The following is a 27,246-nucleotide window of genomic DNA, read 5'->3' as shown; positions in this document are numbered from 1 at the left end:
GTACTCGACCTCAAAGCGTGCCGGTTTTGTCAAGTGGAAGCTGAGTCAGTCGTGGTGTACCGTAAAGTACAGAGCTGCAAGTGGTCCGATCGGTTCACCAACCCTGTATGGTCAATCGAAGCCTCGGGGGCCAGGCGCAGCGCTAGCACAACACTGAAATGATCTACTTCGGTTTGTTACTATTCAAATCAGTCCAGAGACTAGCTGGGGGATTCCAGAGGGATTGAACCTGCGTGCGGTATGGGCTATAAACTCCATGGAGATTAATCTTGCCATGGAATTGGATACTTGATTATGCGTCAGTCAACGGTAAAGAATTCCATAGCACAGTCACGTTGAGTCTCGAGTCGATGGAGGACATTCGGTCTACTGCTCAGGAATCGGCGAGGGCCCAGTGACTGTACCGATACTGGCGCTTTGGTCAACCTTCGACGACGCTATGATCACTTCATTAGAGCACGCAAACGTCCACTCCATTCCGTAGCTGTACGGCACAAGACAGTGTTTAGTCGAGGGTACGGCTAGGTTGAGAACGATCGGCTAATGAAATATTAGTCATACTAATTAAGCTCCACATAGTTAGGCATGTACTGGAAGGTATGTTAAAGATACTGATCAGTGGCAACGAGGTGTGTTTGTGTGTAGAACTTAGATATAAAATAGCAAATATTGAAGAGAACGTAAAGGTGGTACTTTAATCAGCCCTCAAGATATGTCACATTTCATTGCCCTCAGAATTCTATTTGTGGGCAATATCTTGATAGAATTGCTACCAATGGGAATGTTTCTGTTAGATCTATTTCTAGTGTAGCTTGTTGAGGCGTAAGCCTTAAAGTTTAATTATCTCTACATCGTAAATACGCTTTTAAAGCATGAAGAACCCACACTCTTCTGTTCAAGATGCTTATGTAGAGCACGGCTGCTAACAGCTGCAATGTTTTTCACGCAACAAGGCCAACTGATGGTCACTCTGTCTTGAATCCCTTAAAGGTATTCAAATTAGTGTGCCTGTGGAATGCACTTCTTGTGTGCAATGTCAAGTGCTGGTACGGCTACTGATAGCCTTTTGGAACAAGTATCTTGTCAATATGAGCTCGTTAAAATATTTTAGGGTTACCCTTTGACACTCCTCAACAAAAAACACCTTGACAGGACAGTCTCCTACTCGGTCTAATGATATGCTGAGCTATTCAAAAGTGCCAATATCACTCCGATTCTTCAGTCAGCTGAATTGGAAGCTGTCTTACGAGCATCGCCGTGGGAAGTATTTTTGCTTGTCTATTCAGTAATGTTCAGGGTACTCTTGTGTCCTCCCAGTTATTATATAGACAGTGCAGTAACTCTATTGACTTTGTAAAATGCTAATGAAGATCTGTTTTTTTTTTTGCACGGTATATTTAGCTTATTAATTTACTTTTCATAAAACTCCCATCGCGAAAGTCGGCACCAAATTTCAATTAAACTTTCCTTGGGCATTATTGTTGTTTACCCCGGCGGCTAACGAAAGCGATAGTTTATGTCTCACCTTGCGGATATAGCGTAAGTCAACACGCACCCCAAGTCTCCCTGCGGCAGACAAGATAGATTTCCCACAATCAGCACCTTGCACTACGCATGCCACTCTCACTCTCACATCATTACGCTGCGAAATAGCTGGCATGGAAGCGGGAAGAGTGTCGAAGAGCTCTCGACAAAATTAAGCTATCATCCCAGTCACTGCCGTTCGCTGGGGTCGTACTTTTCCTTCGGAAAAGTCTCATAATAGCCCGGGTGCTAATTGGTACTTTCTTCGCGCAAGTTGCGATTGTTTGGCATGTTGTCGCTCCGATCGCAACCATGTCCTCCGCGAGCGGGCGGGTGCTCCAGGGTAGTTTGCCTTAGTTGTGCCCGTCGTTTGTCGTCTCCCGGGCGTCCGGAGAGTTTGTACGCTCGCGCGTAATAAGCGAGTTGGAACCTGCTTTTAAACATGCTAATGATAGTGGCCCCGGATGAGCCGCCGGCAGCACAAACATCTTGCCCTCGCTCGACTAGCTGTGTGTGTGTGTGTGATGATCCCTCGTTTGGGATCATCGTAAACTTGAACTTTGTGAGTGGTTGCAATGCGAATGCAACACCACCCCGAGTGCGCAAGTCGTCGAATGGTCGAGTGGATGATTGCTTTGGGAATGGGAATCACTTTCCGCTGCACAACGATGTGCTCCATGGGAGACGCTAGCCGTGGTGGACATTAGCGGGTTCATTAGCACGTTATAGGTAGAAAAGTTTTGTGGACAAAAATATGAGAAACTGCCGAACAATGGTGCGATTGATTGTATGTGATGTGAGTGGATGTGAAGATTGCCAAAATTATGAAATTAGTCAAAACAATTAGCTAGCGTTCGTTATCACATTTTAACAACAAAAAAATGGTTTGTATGGATAAAGTTGTCGTGTATGTCATCACAAGCTTTTATCAGCATTGAAGAGATTGGTTGAGTGAGATGAGAGATAATTAAATCAATTTACTTAAGCTCAATCGTGCTAGAAGCGCTTTGACGCTTTTTGGCAGTTTTTCTTGCGACCCGGAATTTCAATTCAGGTTTAAAAATGAGCGAATCGAGCTTAGTCCATCAACAGGCTTTAGAATCACAAAAGAAAACCTTTCCAGTCTGCATATTTTAAATTATGAAGACCTTTAAATTTCTTTCTCCTCAGGGCCTTCAAGGGGCTGCATCCGTTACATAGTTTTGATTAGGATTTTCATTAAATTCTATTGCCTTTTTATCCGAATTATATTTATCCTTTGAACTTTTTACTTTTCTTCTGTTCAAAATTCTTAGAAAATACATCAGTAAAAATTAAGTTCAGTATTTTTCTATTTTAGGGGGATCAAATCTTGTTCAAAATCTTAGCCTTGTAGAAGCAATAAAATTTTAAATGTACGAAAAGGTTTTCTGATTCTGATTTGATCATCTCCTTTAATAAAAAGTCAATTTTAATGTTAATTTCCCCAACAGCTTATGTGATACTCCGTCATAAAAGATACAGGACAATAAGTGAAGCAATATCGCTATGCTCCATGGCTGGACTCTTAAAACTCGTAGATTTTCAGACTCTATAACTGAATTTGTGTGCTGTAATTTTGTGTGCCCAATTTTCGTTGAGTCATGTGTTTATCCAGTTAACCAGAACCAGTTTTTACAGAATTTGAACCGTAGGTAGCCTTCAGAGGTTTCACGCTACGTGTTAAAGTGTTTCGGTTGGAGTAGTGGCTGATAGAAGTTGCCAAAAATATACTAAAATAAATCCTACAGGCTTAAGTATAAACAGATAAACTCTTATTTCTCAAAAATGCGCAAGACCACCGGAATGTACTGCCCTCTTGAAATATTCTGTTTCAAAATAGTTTTTCAACAGGTGTTATAATTTAGAAAGCGAAAGTACCACACCAGTTTGACAATTTTGAAAGCGCATGAACGTTAAAAACGCATTATTTATAAATAAATCCATCTGAGATACACGTGCGAAAAAAAATGGCAAAAATCCATCTGTAAACGCTTACTTGCATAAAATTTGCAACCAAGAGAGCTTAAAATCTCTTAAGCTGCAACTGATTTCTGTTTCATCGATCATCATCCGTCGTGTACCTTTCCATCGCTCACATGTTGCGGCTCACATGTTTACGCTCACCGAGCAACAGCAACAAACAAACAAAAGCTCACACACACAAACATTGAGCGTTGAATAAACAGCTCCAAACAACTGATTTTCGTTCTGCGCCGAATCCGAGCGGCCGGCGAGGAATTACACATAATGTTCGCACTTTCCATTTCAACGCTGCTGTCCATCCGACACAGACACCTGTCATGTTCCCGGTGGTGAGCCGTGAAAGCAAAAACCCTACTACCGAATCTTTAATTAATCGCCCGGGATTGGGCATCTTACCCACCGCTTTGTTTTAAAATAAAGCTTATTATTTACTTTATCATCGCAAAAAACGCTCCTTTCAACGCGCGGAGCTTCTTAAGTGCAGCAGGCTACTTGGCCGTTTGGTTGGGGGATCGTGTTTTGTTGGTGCTTCGCATTTTCTCAACATGCACTACCGCGCTCCACTTCAAACGCGTGCACCCGTCCATTAATCGCTTCCGTGATCTACTTGAACCGCTACTTCAGTCTGAACGATGTTGTTGTTTCGGAAAAATCCTTTCCACTTCGAGCGCGAACGCAGCAGGCCTGGCCCCGACTCCTCACGCTGAAGTTCATTTATTTTATTATAAGCTGCATGGCATGCCCCGGCCAGCTCCGATCAAATAACACACATTTATTGGTTGATGATTAATTGTTGATTGGGGCGAAAAACTGATTCACTTGAGCTCCGACCTGACGTAACTCAATCAATACCGTGTGCGCTTTCTTTTTTATCTTATTTCTTGAGCGGTATTGTTTTTCAATCTCCGACCTCCACTTGGTCGGTTAGCAGCTTCCACGCAGCGTACGTGCGGGCGCCAAAGACCTAGGCCTTCAGATCACGAGACCACTTTGCACCCAGACAACGTCTCCCTATCCCTATCTCGGAATCCCTATGGCCGGCGTGTGATCTACCGAACGAGATCATAAAGAAAATGGGAAGCCTTTCAACTGGACGTCGTCCGGTGCGAAACCAGCGGGATGGAGCGAAACACGCAACCCATGAAGATTAGTTTTCAAATATCATAATAAACCGCCCCTAATGCTGGACCTGGTTGACAGGGGAAATGTGATCGTTTGTGTGGCACGTCGCCCAGGAAAAATGTCCAGCCTACCTCCCCCCCCCCCACCTCACTCACCCACCGGCGCGTATCTCACGTCTCTCATCTCGCTCTGTACTACCGGAAGGGAGGATTTATTTCTTGCCGAGGTCGAACCGGACAAATGAGATCTCTATTACGGGTGGATTGTGTGTGTGTGTGTGTTGTGGAGATGGATGGTTCAGTGGCTAAACTTCGGTGCTTCGATAGCCCGCTGCACGTGTGGCTCGTGTTTCGCGGGATTAGTAAGGTTTGGGATTGTTTTGTGCCCGTTCAGGGCAGGAAAACCGATCGGGCCGAGTAACGAGCTGCGATCGTACAGGAGTGTGTGTGTTTTTTTTCTTTCTATTTTACTTTTCACTGCCGTACATGTGCAGTTAATCGAAGTAGAAAGTGTTGCGCAATATGAATGGGCGCTTTAATGCGTGTAAACTTTTTAATTTAAAATTCAACATTGGGGTGAATGGTTTTACGCAAAAAAACAAATCATAACTATGATAAATGGTGAAAGGAGCGGGCAGGGACTTAGGATAGGTAAATTGGATACTTAGGCAATATTTACTGAAGCCGGTGTCAAATGCCAAAATATAACACTTTTTTGTTATTTTATCATTGATTGTTTTTTTCCTTAATTTATGGACTTCAGAAAAGATTGCAGAAAAAGGAAAGTTTATGTTTTATGGTCAGCATAACAACTTATATTTGTATGTACTAAAATATTCGGGCGAATCCGGTGCACCGGTCTTCACGCGGCAGGGCCGGAGGTTCAAATCCCATCCAGACCGCCTCCCGGTATGCAGGGCTGACCACTTTGCTATGGGTAAAATCAAGCCACAGAAAGCCAGAAATGGCAGGCCGAGACCTTTAAAGGGTTTAGAACCAAGGAAGAAGAAGAAAATATTCCATATAAATGTAATTGGTTTATTAACATATAAATAAATAAATATGTAATTGATTTTTTAATTTATTCATCATGATTCCACTCTTAACGATCAAATCGTTTTCAGATATCAGTACGGCCAGGCCATCCTTAAGAAATAAAAAAAAAACTTATTTTAAGAGGTTTGACCCTTTGATTTATAATATAAGCCTACGAAGCAAATGATTGGGGTTCGGAGCTTTTTAGGGGCCTCGTTTGTATTGACAAGGGCGTACCTTCCTTTAAACCGATGGCGGGCTCCTACAAGCTTCGAACATGTTTAAGGCTCCGAACACTCCAACAGGACTCTTTCAATACAACAGATTTGATTAACTTTTTCATCGATTGACCTCAAGGGATTTCATCGCAGTTGATTTTAGAATAAATGGTGTTCATAAAATAGTTTCTCAACAAAATTATTGGATTTTGTCTATGTTCTTATCTAAACGAAGGGAAGGTGTTCATTACTAAGTTTTTGTTAGCCTCAGATATCCACTCATAATTCCATTGTATTTTTGTGGATTATATGGCACTTAAAATTTCCTTTTTCTGATAGCCATCACATCAATCTAGTACATGGGCCCATACCAAGCAGAAAAAATAGACTAAAACTGTTTCACAAAAGTATGAAAATTCTAGCGAAAGAGAAATATACATCAATACCTTTTTATTAATATCGTGCAATGTACTAATCTGGCTACTTAAACCGATACAAAAGTACCTTCCGAATTATTAACATAACACTTATGTGCTACCACTATCACCGAATCATAAACAGCTTTACGACGCACCGTTTACAGTCGGTCATGCAATAGCAAACCGTAACATGCTCGAATGCTGTGTCCTGACTAATCCCTGCTTCATCTTTATTACCCTCTGACAAAGACATAAACTGCTCACATTAACGATACAACGCGTTGCCGCGGAATATTTCACTTTGTGATGTAAAACTTTCAACTCGTAAGCGTAACCCCGAAAGGGAGGATGGAATATTGCTCTTTAAACACACGTAATAATGTACCAGCGCAAGTGAGCCCCCGAGGATCAATTCTACTGCCTAAAACAGAACTGAAGCAGCTCCGGTTAATCACCGCATCAAGGAACGGCCTACATCTTGAGCTCCTTCATTCCTTCGTTCGGAACTAGCTACAACGCATGTAGCCAACCAAAGGCTACCGATTGCTTCGGGCTGCGCGTAAGTATACGGTTTAGAGGTGGCCGCTGTTTTACTACCAAACGGGATCGCTTACGATGTTTACCGGCTCCCGGGTGTTTGGGTGCTTGATGATATTTTTTATTCCCAATTTATCTTCCCGTCTGGATCTATCTCGCTCGGGCTACCGTTGGCTTTGGACGGATAAATCGTAACAGTTTTCGTTGCAGTTGGTGGTCTGCAGTTTTCACGCGAACCTCTCACTCCCCGGTTTTGATAGTAGGGATTATAGACGAATTGGTGTATTGTTGAACTAGGCATGCTGGAGTGGGACGAAGCTTGATTTGTTACCTAATTAATATCATTCATCAACGGAACACACCCGTTGAAGACTCGTGCCGAGCGTTTTATTTCGATAGCCTCATCAAGGCTACAATGCTATGGGTTTTTAATTCATCATAAAAATCATCAAATAATGTGAAACGATCTCCAATCGCCGATCGCATTGATGATGAATTCGATGGCTGCAAGCCTCTGGGACGATCTATAGGAAGGTTTTATATGAGATGAAAATGGAAGTTGGCTTCACGAATGTGCTGCAATATTTTAATTCAGGCTATTTTGTTGCATTTTTATGTTAAGCTTTAATATAAGCTAAGCTTTAGATTTCTGCATGATACGATTCCATGCACAATTGAGCTAGATTGAGCAGATTCTCGCAGATAAAATAACAAAAATCAATAAAAGAGGTTCTGAAACGATCACGATTTAATTTCAACACACAACGCGACAGCTCTCATTCATCTTTCATCCTCGTCAACAGCACGGCATCACAAGAGCGCCAGCTTTGAAGCGATCAAAGCGACTGACAAAGCGCATGAAATTAAAGAAAAGGGTGAGCGAAAGAAACACATCGAAGCCATGCATAATCGAGCTTATTAGCGTGAAATGCAATCTGATTAAGCCAAACAGTTGGCCCTTACAGGACCAATCTCTTCCATTACCTTCAAAACCTTGCACAAACCCTTGTACGTTCGCTTCAAGCTGTTTGCAGGCTGGGTAGGTTCGATTCAGTTTACTATTGTCCGTCTGCAGGGTGTTTTGGGGTGGCACGCGTTCGAAGGACAGATTGAATGTTGAGATGGATTGCCCGAACCGGGCGTCACTAAACTGGTGGCCATTCGGTTGCCGAAAAACAGCACGTAGATCGAATTAGATTGATTGGGAATGTTGATTGCAATTTCCGCTGCTGTTTTTTTCGATAAGTTTGCTTGGTTGGCTCGTCGTGGACTCGTTACATGCACACCGTAACTTGTATAAAAAGAAATACCATGAATTCCCAGCATCCGTTTCCGGTTACACATCATGGTGGAATTGTAAAAAATGTAACCGATAGAAATATACAATTAGGCAAAAATTTATGAAAATTAAACAATCGGTCGAAAAGTTATTGGAAACGGAAATATTCAACTGCCGAACCTTATACGCCAAAGTGATAGGAAACATAATATTTATAAACCCTGATTTTGAAACGATAAGCTCTGTAATGATCGTTTGGCAAACATATCACAAGGCCACTGTCGGTTGGTTGGTCGGTCACACAAAAACTGCATTAGAATTGCCAAAAGCACAGCAAAAACCAGGTAACCCCCGGGATGCGTGTATGGGAGCGCAACGAAAACCACACGCATGCCAATTTGTCTTACCACTTTATGCTGCCTGAAAACGCTCCGGAACCGTTCACCTGATCGTTGGTCAAAATTAATCGCCACTGCCACGCCGTAGCGGAACGGAAGTGAGCGGATGAGCTTGAAAATTAAAATTATTTCGTCGTAGAAAAACAAACAAAATCAGCAGGAGTCACAGTTGGCAATCTATGGTTAGGCGATGAACAAGAAACTGCTTCTGAAATAAGACTGGAAGAAGTGTGGATTTATTTGAATAGTTTAAGCCTTCTCGCTGGTCTTTACACGGTAGAAGCAGGGTTCAAATCCCATCAGAGACCGCCTCCCCATACGCGGGCCTGACTACTTTGCTTTGCTACAGACCTTTTAAAGTTCTAGTGTCAAGGAAGAAGAAAAAGAAGCCTTCTAATCTATATTTGTTTGAGTATTTGAACTATTTTTTTTAACAAAGCAGCAAAAAGCTACAAGACAACAAGGAAGTCTTGATCGGCGTGTTAACATTGCATCTAGTAATTATCACATTAGGAAAGGAAAACAACAGATTTTTTTTTCGGTGGCTAATGCCGCAAAGAAGGCAAACGACAGTAAATATCGATTTTCAGCACTGTTCCGCTGCAGTGGAGTGGACACATTTCACAACGCTACACCAAACCGATCAATTTAAAGCGAACGACATCAACGCTGAAGCAAACGACGAACCCGGGCCCGACACTTTACGCACTGCTAAAATACACTGTTGACGAAATGTGGCACAAGCAAAAGGGCGACGTTCTGTCAATCAATAACGCCTCCAATCGGTTGCTCAATGGATGACATTTGGGCACGTGGATCGGTACCCAGGCACCCAGATTGAACGGTTTCATTTGATTTTTGCACCACACCAATCGACACTCTCGACCGCGCAGCCTAGTCACCAGAATGAAGCTTGATTACATTAGACGCATTGCATTGTGTTGCAGGAATTGTTTAAACATTAGTGCGAAATTTTATTCCCCACGAATGCAAACTATTCGCCCGTCGCGATACTTATGAAGGTTTTTTTAAAAGGGACGAAAAAATATGTTTTCATCACTGTTGAACGAATGCTGGAAGAAGGACAAAAAAAGTATAGTAAGAAAAGAGAAAGGCACCAGCGCAACTCGGTGATCGTTTTCGGTGATTTAGGATTTTCCGCCGATTTTCGTGCAAATTATAACGATTTGCGTAGTAGAAGACGAAAAAAAGGCAAGCGAGCACCACCCCATCGTCCGGATGCGTACGATTTGTTTAATGCACCGTGAAGGTGGAGTTTGTCCAGTGAAAACTCTAGACGCTGTCGGTGTGGTGAAGGGTGACTAGGGACGCAAGCAAAAGTTTTTTTGGGGCACGTTCGGGAGTGGTGAATGAGCGAATTAGTTTAATAATGAATTGGCCAAACGATTGCAAACGTTCATTCAAACGTTGCTTAAGAAATGTTAACACCAGCGAAACACACTTCACCATCCAATGGAACCCTGGTTTGCATAGAAAAGATCACATTGAATGACAATTTTGCATTTTCTGCACCAAGGTTGTCTGCGAGGCGAACTACAGGAACAGCAGAAGCCTTAAGGAACAAAAACTGAATGTTGCTTTTTACAGAGGATCTTATGTTTCGCTCCTCCTACGGTGCGATTTTTGCCTCAAATGTAAAAAGGTTATGACTGGCGAAGGGGAGCTGGTAGGTTATCGGGGAACTAGCACAAAAACTACTCCTGTCCTGATCTGATGTGTTGTTTTTCGGTACGGTATGAAGGTGTAAATCATGTTACGCTGCAACGGGCCTTTCAATGTCCTCCAGTATAATGTTATGACAGGTTTTTATAAGTTTTTGTGTAAAGGAATCATGCTCCTCTTATATCTCTTCCTAGGTGGTTTAAACAAAAAAAAACGAGAAGCTCATCAGCTCTTCAGCCAAATTGATGTTTTATGAGAGATGCATGATTATAATCATTATTTAAATTTTTTCCTCTCTTTACAGGTAAGGACGAATGAAAATAAATGCTTCACAAAAACACACACACGTCCTGAAAATGGACGAATACTAGCATAATCGTGAGTAAAATATTTAAAAAAATCTAAACATCTTTAATAAACTATTCATTCATTAGAAAGAAGTGTTTAGCATCCGAGAATAAAATGAGCTTTTTCGCTAAAATTCCAGCCGTATTTCTTGAAACTTAGCTACAAATAGAATTTAAAAACAGTTTCTTCACCAAACTGTAAAAGGGCACCTTATCCTGGGTGAGCTCAGACGATCGAATAAGTTTGGTCGATATTGAGATTTAAAACTAGATCAATATTAATCTGTAATAATATTTCAGTTTTCATGGTTTGATATAGAAATAATCTGTTGAGGTTGTTGACTCAAAGAAAAAGTCCAATAAGAAAGTGCCGCCTGCATTATTCTCACTAAGTACTGCTTCCATAAGATGTATTTCGATTCGCCTGATTTGTGATCGGATATGTGCTCATTGGTCACTTGTATGAAAAAACCGAGCTTTTTGGAGAGGTTTTTACCAACGAATACAAAAAAAGTGTTGCATTACAATAATTATTTGTGACTTAATAACTTCGTATGACCAAGGTTGATATGAAGAAAGCTGATAGAGTTGACAGTGATATGAACACATTCTGCGAATTTCTATCTTATGTTATGAAATTGGTGGCTGTGCTTAAAAGAAAGAAATTAAAGATAAAATTAGTTAAAACACTATTAGGGCTAAAAATCATTAAAATTGAACTATGTGATTAAAATCGATACATGCGGTGCAAGTTCAATCAACTGCCACGATTCACTAATTTGACCGATCTTCCATAAAAGTAAAACAAATTTTAAGCCAATTATCTTCCTCAAACAGTGGTGGTGGTGTACATATGAAGTAATTATCCTTCAATGCATACACGAAAACTGAACTCATTCACTGCAATTATTATGCAATAAAGCTATATGGCGTACACCGATTTTTGCACGATTCTTCCTCATCAATCAATTAACCGGCCACCGGATTGATGCCGGCAGGCAGTAGTGAAGTGTGAATAATTGCCCAACGTTTGTTTTTCTTTTTCTCTGCCCGCTCTAAACTATCCCTAACCCTCAGCGGCCCTTATTGAGACATCCCCATCCCGCGTGCACATCGTCGGCTCATTAAGCCAACTCACGCACTCGCTGGGAAACGCTCAGCACGATATGCAGCTGGCTGGCCTGGCATGGAAATAAACTTCCGATCTCGCATGTACAATCAATCTCCCGCTGTTTGGTAGGAGCAAAAAATAAACAACATCCAACCACCATGGGTGATTGAATTATATCTATTGCAATGTCCTAGCGTCCTGGCAATATTCACAGCTCTCCCTCCCAAGCCAACACAGGGACGACGGGTGTCGTTGATCGCGTTTACACTCTTATCGATCACGCATTTACACCGCCAGTACACCGTGGTGCGCGGTCCCCCAAGCAGCGGGCTGAAGGTATTGACTTATTTATTTTATTACTATTTCCATCAAATGACCATCGAACGCAATGCGAGCAAGTCACGCACGTCACGAACCACCCGACATCGGGGTGGTTGTTGTTTCCACCTTATTTTCATCTTTTGCCTTTTTTCGGTAATTCACGTCGGTAGTGGCGTTGCGACGCTGCTCGGAATTGAATTTTAATCTGTCAACGAGCACCGATCGGCGATCTGGCGCTGTGGCGGTGACCCGGTTTGGGTGGGTCACCTCTGCACGAGGTGGGGTAGGCAAATGCAGGTGGCGTCCAACCCGTGCACGTGCCAAACGGTTTTGGCGAACGGGGCACGTACGTACGTCTGGTTGGCCGGTTGGCGAGCATAATTTAATGACCATATGAACGGCTTTAATTGGACTTTATTCCACCACAATATGGAGCGCTTTTGGGCCTACCACCCGTCTGTCTCGTGCAACATGAATAAAGCTAAACGCCATCTCGTCCGTCATGTGGTCTCGGGTACAGGTGGTCAGTTTTTTCGATCAAAGACCTGCCAAGACTTGGTTCGAAGGCAACTCTGTTCGACACAGCCCCCCCACAGGAGAAAGGCACTGGCGGTGTGCGCCTGGGTTCAATTAAATTAAACCGGGTTGTTATTAACCGAATATTTATCGGATGAAGTGCACTGCACGCGAAAAACCCGCAGCCATCGCCGAGTGATAGAAATAGCATGCCGGGGGACAGAACGAGAGCGAAACTGCACGGTTGCACTCTTTACGGTTGACACGCTGGTTACGCACACATTTCGAAGGAGCTGGCAAACGCTAGGTGACGCAATGCCCGTCAACCCAGCGAAGGAACCCGGGCGAAGGTGTTGAATGTGGAGGGCACGAAAATGAAACCTGGCGGGAGTTTGGTTTTTATCGGGTGTGAAGTAAAAGAAATGGAACGAGCGGGAAGCTAAATAGCGAGCGTGTGGGTTAAGCAGCAGCATTTGCTTGCACCCTCAAGGGACACGGTGCCGGTGCTAAGATATTGGGAGAATGTTTAATTTTCTTAATTGACAGGCCATCATCGGGCTCGCGGGGCACAAGAGCTTCAATCGTGATGATATACAATCACGGTTTGGGACCAGTTTTTGTTTCAGATGGAAAATAAAATCGTGTATAATATACTCAGTCAGCAGAATAGCCACGCAATCTTTAAAACATTACATTCCAAATTATTCATTACCATATTTGAAGGGCTTTTAGCTCAAGTAAATTATAAACAAATAATTTAGTCTAACCTGTTGCAACCAGTATAATCAACTACATTATTGTTCATTGCTTCTCGCGAAACCTTTTTTGCATATCGGCACTACATCCAAAGCCAAATAATGAAACTTTCGGTTGGTAAGATATGGCCAAATACCCGCCCAATAGCTTCATCTCCCGCAAAACGCTCATGGCGGTGATAATTTACCATCTTTTTATTTTCGTAACCCAACGTACAGTTTCCCATCGGTTTGAGCGGTGAGGTGTTTTTTTTATTACCTTTTTGATGATTTCCCTACATCGCTTTGGCTCGCATCGGCCTCATCACAAAAGAAAGATAATGCACGGCCATATGTACATTGCGCATCTTGCGACTCTGCCCAATTATGTTGCACCCTGTTAAGTAACACACATATTCGCACTGCCACGCAGGTGAATATGGTTACGAAGTCGCTGGTTTTTTTTGCCCTTTTTCCCATCAAACGAACGAGCCGTTTTTTTTCGCATTCCCGGCGAGTGGAAACAGATATTTTCTAGCCACAGTTTCCCACCCACCCAATGGCATGGCGGTTGCAAGTGAAGCTTTGTTAGCATACACCAGCAGTATCTCTCCGTTACTCGTCCCGTTTGCGAACGATGATCAAATAAAAATAAATCAGAGTTGCAAAAAAACAGCGGTGGTTCCCACCGGCGATAAGATAGTCAGGTGATCTAGGGAAAGAGTGAGAATGGTGGAGAGAGAGAGAGAGAGAGAGAGAGAGAGAGAAGGGAAAAAAGACTTTGCCAGCGCCAACACAAAGATTGCCGCCCATTGAAAACTGTGGCACGACAGAACGATTTTTCCAGGTCCCTCCATTCCGGTCGGCATTCCGTCGGCAGGTTGAATGAATGAATGGGTTCGATAGGGACGGTATGAAGGAACTGCATATACCGGGGGAACATTTTTCTCTCGCAAAAATAAATGTCTGCATTCCGGTGCAGTCATTCAAAGAAGGAAGCAAAAGCACTTTCCTACCTGTCGAGGAATTCATTCTTTTTGGCAATCCTATTTGAGTTGAAAACGATTTTCACAGCCCATTTTCATGGAAGGTACGTTTGAAAGGGGTTCAGGCCGGATTTTCGTTGGGATTATGGCACGTTTTACATGTCACTTCCAACTGGATGGAAGTCGTTTCGTAAAGTGTTGGAATGTTCTGAGCTATGAAGGCCTTTCACCTAATTTTAAGTGAAATTTTTTCTAATTCAAAATTTTACTTGATCCAACTTTAAACCATAGATAAAAAGAATAAGTGAGTTAATTAATAATAATTTATTTTTAATATCATCAAGCATAGTAATAAAAAGTAGTGATCCTTAAAATTAATGAACAAGTGTTTTGTACATTGACGTACAGAGGTCAGCCTGATCGCTAGAATAGTGTTGAGTTTTTTCACCAGGTAAAGCGTTGCGTGTAGTGCTATCGTGCGTTCTTTGACATTCATCGACCTTTACATTATTTAACAAGGATTAACAATTTATTGGCTTGGCGCTAGAGTTTGAATAGCATTCGATGAGTGGAATTATAAATATATGTCATCACGAGGTTTAAATAACGATTAAAACTACTTCTAGGGATTGTTTGCGGTCTGTTGCTCGATGTAATTATAATTTGTATAAAAACGGAAGACAATTTCCTTTCATAACAAGCAAACATCTCACTCAATCATACGGCCAGCCAAAAAAAAAGCGCCAATTTAAAGCCATCTGTTAAACGATTTAGCAATCTGTGCTTTTCTGCTGGTGAAAAAACATAACTTTTCGCTGTTCCAGTGGCGAGCCGCCTTCCGAACCGATAATTTCATTACCTTTGCAAACTTCCTTTCGGCAGTGTAATTACGCATTATGTATGTGCAGCCCCATGGGGGAAACGCCTAACGAGTTCGACCTTGCTCGAATTTTGCCTCACCCCAAATTGGCCTCATCGACCCGTTCGTCAGATTGTCTTAAGCGACCGGACAATGTCACTATGGCGGGTATGGCCGCGGGCTATGAAGGTTGGTGGCTTGGCGTGGTTCCCAGCAGTTGGTGCTTGTCGTTTGGTGGAGACAAAATGATTTTTTAACGTTTTTTTGTGTTTGACCGTTGTGATCGTTTAACCCAATTTTAATTAATGATAGATGGGCAATGTTTAATGGGCTACCTTTGGTACAGCTGACGAGCTGAGGCAGTTTTCTCACGTACAGTTGGGTTATTATTTTAAAGTATTTGAAGAAGGAGTTATACATTTGTAACTGAATTACCCAAACACCCAGCCTTCGTTTGCTGTTCAACCTGTACGATCACTGGAACAGCTGATCCGATCACATTGTTTCGCTACGTTACAGCATTACATAAATGCATCGAAATAGAGCAGACAAAACGAAAATAAAGAAGAAAAAAGGTCCCACACCAACCCAAATTCACTGTCAGCTTTCACAAACAGCCCCGGCACCGGCTGTCAAAAATCAAGCTTAAGAACCTTACCCCGCTCCACCCGCTTGAAGTTGTCGCAATGAGTGTACTGAAGGCAAGATGAATACAAAAAAAACAACAACGAAAACACCACATCGATTAAATGGACGCGCATATGTTGGTGGTAGCTTCTGGCGGCCAGCTCACCAGTTCCCAGCCAGCCAGGGGAAAGGTGTCGCCGACTTAGTGACAGCATTGATCGGAGCAATCGATTTCGAAGGTGTTGCCGCGGTTGTGGCGTGGCTCGGGAAATGTGTGTCGCGTACATGTCGCCCCTGTTCGACCGTTGCCGTCGACGACGACTGGCAACCTGAAATGAAGATAAATTTCAAGGCGGCAACATAAATCCTACACACAGCTGTGTGTTTTTTCGGTATCTATTTCTGATCTTTTTTTCTCGTCGGCCTTTGCTCGAGCACATAGTCACTGTCACTAATGAGTCATAATGTGATGTGCGCGACCTGCTGCTGCTGCTGCTGCTGCTGCTGTACATTAGCGCCTGTCGAAGTGATTTGAAGCGTTTTGTGCCCGCCCGTCCCGTCGATGGGTGAGTTTCACAAGAACATCGGGTGCGACACTTGCCGTTAGCTTGCAGACAGTCTTTACCGCCGTGAGTTAGATGTCGTCGGTGTGCATCAACGGTCAAAGGTGCGGTCGGCGAGAATTGACGGGAATGTTGGTGGGATTGCGAAAAAAAGAGGGTAAAAATGTGCAGGAGAAATAATAAATCGGACCAGCCGGGCGCACTTGGCACCGGGCCATTCTCAACCACGGTGCGCGAGGAATGTGAAAGCTTGTAGGTGTTGCTCGCCGGGTGCTTTGAGCATATGAGCCCATGCAGTAGTGGCCTTGCGGCCAGGTACTACCAGTTTTATCTGGGGCAAATGGGGCTTTTTATCACGTTCGTTAAGTCTTGTTGAATTTATTTGATCAAAAACCAGAGGCATGAAAGTGATTTTAAATATAGAATACACTTCTCTTAACATCCTACAAGCCTTCTTCAACATTAAATGCAAAACAAAACTTGCATAAATTAAATGTATTATTTCCTTTTTTAACAAAATGATAGCAAAAAACTAGACACAAAAAATACGGCACATTAAAATCTACTTCGTAATGTGCTAAGCAGACTATAAAACATCCTAAATAAACATGATGATCACCAGCTGGTCATTTGCAAATGTAGCCGCGATCAGTGAGCGAGCAATAAAAACGCGGACTGCGCAGTGGCCATTAAATCAACCAGCAAAAAATAGGCAGTTTGATATCGTCAACACGTTTTACCACCGATGTCGAACATCTTCTGAGCATAGCAGCAGTTTAAGCGATTTTTGCCACCGGTGTTACGATGTGATATTGCTTCTGGGGTTTTTTTGCGTGGTGAAGCGCTAATGGAATCTTGTGGGAAGTTTAACTGATTTTTTTTGTTAAATTAACTCGCATTGAATAATACACAGATTTTGTACGTTATTTAAAAATCAAAGAAAATCCTCCTTGGAATTCAGCCCCCAACATGCTAACCTTTCCGTCGGCTTCGCCCAACCGCGAACGAAAGCGATCGACAGGCCATAAATCCCACTCACCCCGGCCTTGGCGGGCATGTTTGTCTATCACGCACCGGAAATTGCTCCAGACAGTGCCAGTCAAATTTGTCTCCCGCGTCACCTCCGATTTTGCAACTCCAATTAATTCCAGCTTGCTCCGGGGATTTTATGCTTTTGACGCGAAACTCACAACAACCACCCGTATAGCTGGGTGATGTGCGCTGTGGACTTGTTGCCTGTCTAGTCGGTCGGTTTAAATCTTTCGTTTCTTGTTTACCCGAATGGATGATCTAACTAATCATTGACACGCGTCTCTAGCAGGGCGGTTTCCGATTGCCAACGAACCAACTAAACAAAGGGCAAACTAGTGTTTAATGATCTTCCAAGCCCTTCTGCTGGTAACATGAAATACCATAGAAAGACATTTGGAACGTTTCACTCCACATCTGTCATCGATCAAACCCAATCCACATGGTTGGGAAAGAGTGACCTAAAAATATAGTTCCTAAATTACTCGCATTCGCCTGGAATGCACCACCAGTTTCGTGACATGAGAAAGTCTCGCTTGGTGAAGAAACTCGAAGCAGGAAGGATTCGTAAAAGAACAGCTAACATGTGCATTGCGCAATCAACTGCCTGGTGCAACAGGAGAGCAAAACACCAAGCGATGCTGAAGCCATCAAAACGCCCGCTCGAACGATAAGCGAACGTGAAGGGTTTTAATAGAAAATTGATCGTCGTACACTGTCGTCGGCTGTCAAAACGCAGAGTGGTACGATGAAAATTTTATGCGAAAATAATTCCTGTACACTGATTCCTGTGCGCTAGTATTGCATGAGGGGATTAAAAAGGGGTTTTCTCTGGATGGATGATCACGTGAAGTGCACGTCAACACGCGATCGCTCAGCAATGGGAAGATAAAGACTATCGGCACCTGTGTTAAGGAAGTATAGTTAGGAATCGCACATCTCGCGGTGGAAGTATAAGCAGGGAAAAAGGGAAAATGAACTTTTCCTTAGGGAGTATCACAAGACAAGGAACTTTCGTTTGAAGGTTTTTTGCTTCGCGAGTTTAGTTAAAGCATGGCATGTTTTGAATTTTTCCCTTGATTGCCTGAAAGTTCCTCCTATCTGTTTTTCTTGAGATAAATAAACCAATTTGAAGGACAAAAATTTAAAATATCATTCCACTTATTTCAATCCGGTAACATGAACAATTTCTTGATAAGTGTATCATTAGAATAAAAAAGTGAAATAAAATTAAATTTGATTGGACTTGAAGTAGGCTATAGTCACGCTGGTCTTCACACGGGAGAACCGTATCTAAATATAATAAAAAATGTTGTATCAGATCGTAAATAGATAATGCTTTTCCAAAAAATTTGGAATAAATTACTATTTTCTGGCTTCTGTCAACATTAAGAGGACATTTTCCCTGCAGCTCTGGGCTCTATCGTAATGTCTCAATATATTTGAAGATAAATAGTACTATTTTCGTAAATATCACAAACTCTGAAATATACGTCATAGGCGGATAATAACATAAAGGTTTAGACTAGATAAGGTTTGAGGCGGTCCGGTGGCCGAGGCGATAACGGCGCCGGTCTTCACACGGCAGGACTGGCGCTCAAATCCCATCTCGACTACCTCCCCGTACGTGGGGCTGACTACTTTACATCGGATAAAATCAAGTCGCAGAAAGCCCCCTTTCAAGGTTATAGTGCCAAGGAAGAAGAAGAAAGTTTGGACGTTATCCTACTATTGTGAGATTGCTCATTTTACTTAATATTATAGACCATGTTTTACCAGACTCCTTGTTTTTTAAATTTACATTTGCAATTGTAAGCTAGAAACCTTTTCTTAACTGTAAGAGCTTCTTTCCTATTTTTTTTAGTAAATTTTTAAATTACTTTTTGACAAGTAAATTTTCAAAATTCCTTCCCAACAACATCACAGCCAAGTGACATTCTCAGGTCACACAGAGCAAAGAAAAGCGCAAAGAAGCACCGCATCAAGATCACTGTCTATTTCGATTATCTAAGATGAAAGTGAAATACAATTGGTTTCGAATTCCATTGTCACCCCGGGTGTGCCCTCCGCACACGATTCCACGCGATCCTCCCAAAGTGAAACGATTGCGCCACAGGAAGTACAACTCCGTGCACCGGAAGTGTTCTGTGCCTTCCCACCACAGTAACAACAAACCAACAAAACAAAAAAAACCTTCCACACGAAGAACAATGCAGACGAGAAATCAAATTTTAATGCAGCGTGCAGTCGATGCCACCACGACGGTGACAAAATGGCACCCTCCGCCGGTAAACCGACAGCAATACGCAATCGATCGCATTCAGCATCGTTTGTTGGCTGTTGGCTGTACTGAAACCCATTAGCCATTCGGTAATCTTCAGTTGCGTGACGACCGGGCGCAAGAAGAGCCCCAACTCCACTCCGGCCGGCTCATTTAACCTGCCAGCCCCCGCTTCGATTGGTGGAATAATCGATTTCCACTTCAATTTGGTAATTCGTTTTGGCACTCGAGCATCCTTACCGTGCCCCTGCCTCACCGCACCGATGACCGATGGAAGGTCACGTTCGCGCTGCCCTCGATCTTCTCGGCCCGCCGGTGGAATGTATTCGCGCTCACCAAGATTCGTTTTCCATTTTCGCTCGGCGATCTCACTGCCTCTCTGTGGGGTCGTTCTTTGCTCGAGCGGCTTTCGGTGCATTCCGGTTGGAAAAGCATCGTAGTCCGAAGGAAAAGCTAATGGAAAGTGTCGAAAGCGAGAAGGCCAAAAACGCGCCACCAAAGCTCGTTAGTAGATCTTCACCGTGTGCGGGGATTCTTCACGCTAAATAGCTCCCCACATTTTCCACCGCCTTTTTCCACAGCCGTAGCATTTTCACCGCACCAACTCCGCACCTTGTCGAGATCATCTTCAGCGTAAGCTGGGGTCTGTGTTTGCTAAATGGCTTATTGCAAAAAAAGGCTCATAAAAAGGGCCAGTTATAGTGGCGGGCGCCCAGCTGCTGTCTGCTACACTTTCTTTTTCGGTCGATCGGCATCTTCACGCGAAACAAAAGTGAACTACAACAAATCACCAACAAGATCCACCCTCTGTTTTTTCCTCTTTTGCGCGAAGTAGGAAAATTTGCTTCCGCAACCCCGCTCGGCGGCCAGGTGGCTGGAACTTTCCCTTTTGTTCCGGGAAAATCGAGATCCGCCGCTAGAGATGAGAGCCCGTTCTGTATGACTGGCTAGAGAAGTTTATCCAACATCAGAGCACCCCTTACTTGAATGGGCCCGTAGGACACAGCTGAGTGCGACGGTTTCAGATCGCGCGGTAGCCCTACGGTGCATTAACTTCCTGTCGTCGCTTTGTCTCCTGCATCTCGTATCTCAGAGTTGGCCGGAACATTATGATCGCATTAGAGCGGCAACGTAAGCGGCTTGTGTGCTGGAACTGGAGCGAACTGTCGCCGATTGCCGGGCGTCGGGTAATGGACTTGCAGGCAATTGTAATCAGTTGTCATGGGCGCAGAAGAATAACTTGGCTAAGGAGACCCTTCTCTGGCGGGCAATGAAATCTGTTTCGAATGGAACGGCAGTCGTTCCGACATTCCCGACAACATCAGCGAACCGATGTCAGGAAACGGTAATTTATCACGTGGTACTTTAGAAATGAACGATAATTGAATTTTGCTCCATGACCGCGCCGGGATGCCGGTATGGCGGTAATCCGCCGCACTCCGTAGCTCCGTGACAGCAGCAGCAGCAGCAGCAGTCTGTCGTCGCGGTCGATCCGACAGGCGAAAGATCAGCGGGCTTGTCAGACATTGTGAAGAGCGAACTGTTTTATAATTGGTCACCGTGTGCCTGGCGAAAGAGGCGATGCGAGGTGAAAGTGATCGATATTTTCGCCAAGTTTCGCCCAACAGCTCGGAGGACGGACATTGGCAAGTCACTAGGGAAGATGATCGGCTAATTGAATGGGACCTCGGTTGGCATCGGAGGAAATGTTTAAGTACCATTAAATTAATGTCATTCCGCGATACATTTTGCGATGCTCATCGAGCACCGGGCAATTGCAACAGACCGGAACTCTCCTGTCCGTCAAGCTCATTAGACTATCAGCTTGCCGAAATCTGCGTTCATAGGCTTCAAAAATCCCCGCCAGCTCACCGTCACATGATTGACACGAATTGGCGCAATTGCCGCTGATAGTCAACGAGGAATCACCGGTCCATTAACAGATTCCACCGAATCGATTGGATGCTCTTCAACGACGACCGCCCGTATCGATAATTTACATACGATGAAGAAATCGTCCTCCGATGAATGTCTGCCGGTTCAGTATTATCTAAGGAGTGATAAGACAAGACAATACTATAAACTAAGTCGCATCAGCGGAGAAGCGCATCAGTGTGAAGTTATCAGTTGAGAGTTAAAGTGGTTCGTGGAGCTTTGCATATTCTGAATCAATATGGCTAGAATCGTTACGTTAGGGCTTCTAGTAGTGCTATGTCTCGGGACAGGTAATCCCTCCATCCTCAGGATCTTTCGAGCAGCTATAGAACTCTTTGGTTCTTCATTTTAGTCCACCCCCAGTTGGTTTGCTATCAGTGCGATGATTGTGAGTTCCAGCAAGAAATCCCAGTCGTCTGCGGAGACATTGACTTCACAACCACAACACCAACGGATACAACCTGTCCGACCTGTGCTCCGGAACCGACGCTTCCCACGACGCCCGAATGGACAACTTCCACACCCGACACTACCTGTCCAACCTGTGAACCTACGATTCCCACCACTCCCATCCCAACAACTTCAACACCGGACACAACGTGCCCCACGTGTGCTCCAACCCTGCCCACCTCTCCCATCCCGACCACCTCAACACCCATCCCAACGACAGCCACACCGGAGACCACGTGTCCAACCTGTGCTCCCACACTTCCCACCTCTCCCATCCCGACCACCTCAACACCCATCCCAACGACAGCCACACCGGAGACCACGTGTCCAACCTGTGCTCCAACACTTCCCACCTCTCCCATTCCAACCACATCCACACCGGTCGAAACTTCCACCCCAGATACCACCTGTCCGACGTGTGCTCCTACCCTGCCCACCACACCACCCCTTACCACCTCCACACCTCTGGCCACCACGACGCTGGCACCGCCAACGCCTACAACATCCACCACGACCACACCGTCCTGTCCGGCCGGCTGCTGTCCTTGCTTTGGGGCACGCTCCACCTCCATCTTTACGATGGCAGCACGTGCCACCAAGAATGCGCTGATGGATGAGTTTGAAGAGGACATTCGCTCACCGCGCCAACTGCCACTTCCGATCTATGTGTGCTACACGACCGAACGATTTGGTGAGCTCACCGTCGGCTTTTCTTAGTTCAGCAAACTCATCGCGATCTTCTCTCTTACAGTGAGCAACCGACGCGTGATCAGTCGCGGTTGTACGAAGCGACAGCAATCGCTAACCGACACCTGCACACAGCTCAACGGTGGCCAGACGTACGAACAGTGTTCGCTCTGCTCGTGGCAGCTGTGCAACCGATAGGACGGGGGGGTAGTGTCAAAGCGACCTATTGTTGCCCGTGTATCTCTCCTATTATTGTACTGTTATGGAGCTCTTCGGTTCGTAGAGGAGCGTAGATCATCAATCATCGAAGATAGTGACACCAGTAGCTGCTAGAAGCTTCCCCATCTCAGGCGGAAGTATATCGAAATAAAGCAAACTCTATGATAAGCACTCAAACGTTGCGTGTGTGTGTGTGTGTGTGTGTGTATGTTGGGTGAGTCAGACTGCGGAGGGTGCGCTCTTGGCACCTTCGATAACGGACTCCAATGGAAACCAAAACATTGTTGCGACATTGAGGCTCGTTTAATTTGATGCACATAATAGATAATCTTAAAATAGACAGCAATGGCTGGTAAGGTTGTGTGATGTCCTTCAGGCGATCTCTTTCCATGTGGGTAAAGTTCAATTGCTTAGAATTGCCATCCCGAACCTACCTCACGCACATCATTGTCCGTTGTTGTGTAGGTGCCTTAGCTCCAATTTTCTCATTCACTCCCGAAGAAGACCACAAACAGTGTTCACCAACAGCCCACTGAACATGCATCGACAACCACGTCGATGACGCTGAGATTTATTCCCAACGCCATATTTGTAACGCCTGCAGCACCTCTCGATTTGGGCCGCTCGACAGCAAGCAGGGGCTGTTTTCCGTATTCTCCTTCTATTTCGGTGTCCACCGCGACGGTGCACTTGCCCCGAAGGAAACCAGTCAGCTTCCCTAATGCATCCCGTAATTTCAACCCTTCCCTCGGTTGCTCTCGGTTTGCCTCCCACACGTCGCTCCCACCACCGGTCCCCATCCACCGCACATTACGTAATAAACGATCTGATTAATTTGATGTCGTGCCGGTTCGGTTCCCGCCGGTCGGTCCATTGCTCGCCTTTTTTCTTTCTCCTGTCTCCGGCTTCGTACGGCCATGCACGCGGTGCCGGGTTCGGACCTTATTTATGGTCATGTGTGATGCTTTATGACACGGTCGCGAACCACGACCACGAACCAGCTCGCGGCATCTCCGGCCGACTCTGGGCACATACCGATTGCGATCGACGTGCACTGGACGTGGAAAATGGGAACCAATATAGAGAGAGAGAGAGAGAGAAAGGAGGTGCGAATGTGCTCGCGTACGATTTGCATAACAATAAATTGCAGTTGTGCACCGCACAAGCCGCACCAGCCTGCCCCAGCACAGTGGGCCAACAGCAGAAGGAAAGTGTTCTGCACGCTAGAATCACGCTCCGCAATCTCAACGTGCGCACGGTGGAATTAGGGTGCATTAGGGTGCACGGGAAACGTTTGCGCATGGAATGTCCCCTTGGTTTCGGTGGTGCTTTCACTTTCTGTCGTATTTCGTGCGTTTTTGTTGGTGGGAAAGTGTAGAAGTTACGTTTCTAAGGAGAACAGATGGACGGTTTGAAATGTGGAAGCAATTCGCATTGACTTTTTTTGGGGTTTTCGTTAGTTGTAGTAAAGTTTGGTGGACTTGTATTTTATCCAATGTTACAAATATTCATTGCCAACTTATCAATATTCAAAAACTCGAGAGGTTCATCTCAATATTTACTCGATCCGTGAGTTTCATCCCTTAGCAATTGTTTGGAATAATGAAACCAATCTTAAAGACCTGCTTAGTTGAGTTTTATTATTACTTCTCATCTCACGCAAGAAGCAAGGTGAAAGACTTCATAAGAAACAGAGGAACGTGTCTGAGAATATGCCGTCCACGTAATAAATATTACTCTGATAACGTACATGATCGAATAGACGATTAGCAGGCCTCAACAGTATCAAGCAAACTCCACGAACAAATCATTCTGTAGCCTTTATTGGAGGACTTTATCCAACAGCCAACAGACAAAAGCCCCTTCTAGTCCTGCCGGCCGAGAGCAGATAGCAATATTATTATCAAATTCTTCAGTAAAATGTAGAGTTTCTCGGAAATATTATGGTGTAAATTTGATGATATCTGGAATTCTTGAGGCACTCAGAACCTTCCCATCTGATTATTTGATTCACTTCCTGTAGATTCCACATAATCTAAAAACAAATATTTGAAAGCAATTTTATGAATGGTTCTGTTCTCTTAAACTCAATTAAGATTAAAATCAAAATAATCTTAAAATCGACCCTCAAACCGTAGATATCATCGAACATAACTGAAGCAGAAACAAATTAGACCGTCACCTTAACTTTGCGGCTCAAGTATTCAAACGACAACCCTTTCCAATAGTTACCCATTGAATAGAAAAAAGCCCATTGAACAGGACGAACATTCAACCTGAACCTCTCCCGCATCAAGGAGCACGATCCAGACAACCCGCCTGTCAGCGATCTCAAACGAACCCACTGTCTTAGAAAACACCGAGCAAAAAAAAAAACACCAAATTCACCAACCCGAAAGGGAAGAAACGCGAAAGCAAAAGTGATCGCTAAAAATTAACTCACTTTCAAAGAATGCCATTGTTTTTTCCTCTCTAGTGAGTGAGCCGTGGTCGAGAAAAAGGGAGCAAACTTTCTTAAAGCTAGACCGATGAACGCGACCGGCCGTGCACTAAGGCTAGACACCCTTTGCACCAGTTTACCTGCGCCTGGCCTGGGAACAGCAAAGGGGGGTGGAGAATGAAAGAAATACATTGCGGGAGGTCATTTAGCCCTGGCAGTCCCTAGCAGTCCCTGGGCAGAAGTGGGTTTGCGAAAAATAAATACACATATCTATCTCTCGCAGCGTACCGCTCGTAGGTCGCAAAATTGGACGACTTTTTGCCTCCCTCCTTCGCCCCCTTCTCCCCCCCCCCCCCCCCATCCGTTGCACCCATGTGGGAGTTATGTAATGGGAGAAAAGAAATTACCACCAGCGGTGTTCATATATTTCCCCGGCATAAAGAGACCCCCTTTCAGGCGCACGAGCGACCGCAACTTCACGGAGCAGGTATCGTTGATTGTCCTGCGCCCGGCACTGGGAGTCCCGGGTTTTTGTTTCGGTTTCGGGCGCTCTTGAATCACCGGCCAGTGTCCATTCGGAGCAGCAAGCAAGCATTATTAGTATCTTTATTTCGTCTTAATTCTTTCGGTCTGGTTTTTTGTACGCGCAATGCTTTGGGGGTCTCCGTGATCGTGACGCATTCGAAATATGTGTCAGCTGGAGGTGAATGTGCCTTCGAGACCGTACATTATTATATATGCATGCAACTCGGGGGATGCAAGAAGCACACAAGAGGGCGAGTAAGTGAGAGGGATGTATGTGCTTTTTATGATGGCGCTAATGTGGCCGTTTGTCAAGAGCTGTGAGCAATTTGTCGGGTGGTCTTAGAAAGCCCGACTGTTAAGTGCAGGTCACCGGGAACTAAGGGACCGGTTATAGTGCAAGGCACAAAGCCGTGTGCAGTCTGGCCTTTGCTGGTAGCATTTTGTTGAATTTTTTAATTTATGAAGCGAAAAGCTCAGCCGGCAAATTCATCTTTGACTCGCAATAACTCACCGGATTGTCGTAAAATGCTACCAGCAATCCTAAGACCTAGGAGAAAGTAATTGCTTAATTTCAAATTGTCAACAACGCTTCTTTAAAATTTCTCCAAAATTTCACACCTCATAAACTTATCTTCGCGCCAGCCACTCGACGCCCAATGTGCCATATTAATCCAATTTCTTCACCCTTCCCTTGCTGCCTAATCGCTTAATAAGCGGTCAAACAAGCACCCCCCCAAACAAGATAATGAATTATTCAACATAATCCGATCGAACAAAGGAGAAGCTGGCGGTGGCTTTGGTGACCGCCGAAAGAAAGAGTAAATAAATACAGCCTCCCGAAACAAGATTGTCAACAGCACAAAGAAGACACCCGCAAACATACACGATGTCGTTGAAAAAAAGAGAGAATAAAAAAAAAGAAACAAGCGAGCCGAAAGATTCACACGCTGAGCCATCTTCAGCGCGTGTGGCGGGCAAGATAAAGCACGCCCGAAAGACGTTCGCGTGCCGGTTCCGCGCACCCATCTTCAACCACTGCCCAAAACCTCCCCGAAAGAAGAAAAGAAAAAGACATGTGCAACCGTGAACATGCGCAAACGCCACCCATAAAAGTGGCCGTGCCGGCGAGCAGCGGGATGGTCTGTTTTTGGCCATCGCTCGACCATCCTCATCCACACATCCACCAAACGTATGGTAGCGTAGAAATAAAATAAGATATAAAAAATGGCACCGAGCTGGGTGGATCGTCTTCGAGGAACGGTCGGGGTGTGATTCACCACCGAGTGAAGACGAGCCCTCGACGAAGCAGTTTTTTTTTCTTTCTTTGCTTAATCGAATTGTCGACACCTTTTGAGCTTTTCTTGTTGGTTTTGTTTGTGAATCATTTGGAAGAAGCGA

At 44.4% G+C, this 27,246-nt stretch overlaps 2 protein-coding genes across 2 annotated transcripts in view; both read left to right on the top strand.

The window, feature by feature from the left end:
* LOC118511674 (mucin-5AC) overlaps positions 1-27,246 on the top strand; it is a 141,010-nt gene that overhangs the window by 44,335 nt on the left and 69,429 nt on the right. The gene's annotated exons all lie outside the window — the stretch shown is intronic.
* Positions 21,670-23,060, top strand: LOC118511673 (hepatitis A virus cellular receptor 1-like). Its single transcript, XM_036055031.1, has 3 exons — positions 21,670-21,817; positions 21,880-22,668; positions 22,729-23,060. Exons 1-3 carry the CDS (start codon positions 21,766-21,768, stop codon positions 22,860-22,862), a joined length of 975 nt encoding a protein of 324 aa, XP_035910924.1. The 5' UTR covers positions 21,670-21,765; the 3' UTR covers positions 22,863-23,060.

The sequence above is a fragment of the Anopheles stephensi genome, chromosome 3 (assembly GCF_013141755.1).
Source record: "Anopheles stephensi strain Indian chromosome 3, UCI_ANSTEP_V1.0, whole genome shotgun sequence".
NCBI lineage: Eukaryota > Metazoa > Arthropoda > Insecta > Diptera > Culicidae > Anopheles > Anopheles stephensi.
This window is presented reverse-complemented; position numbering and strand designations above follow the sequence as displayed.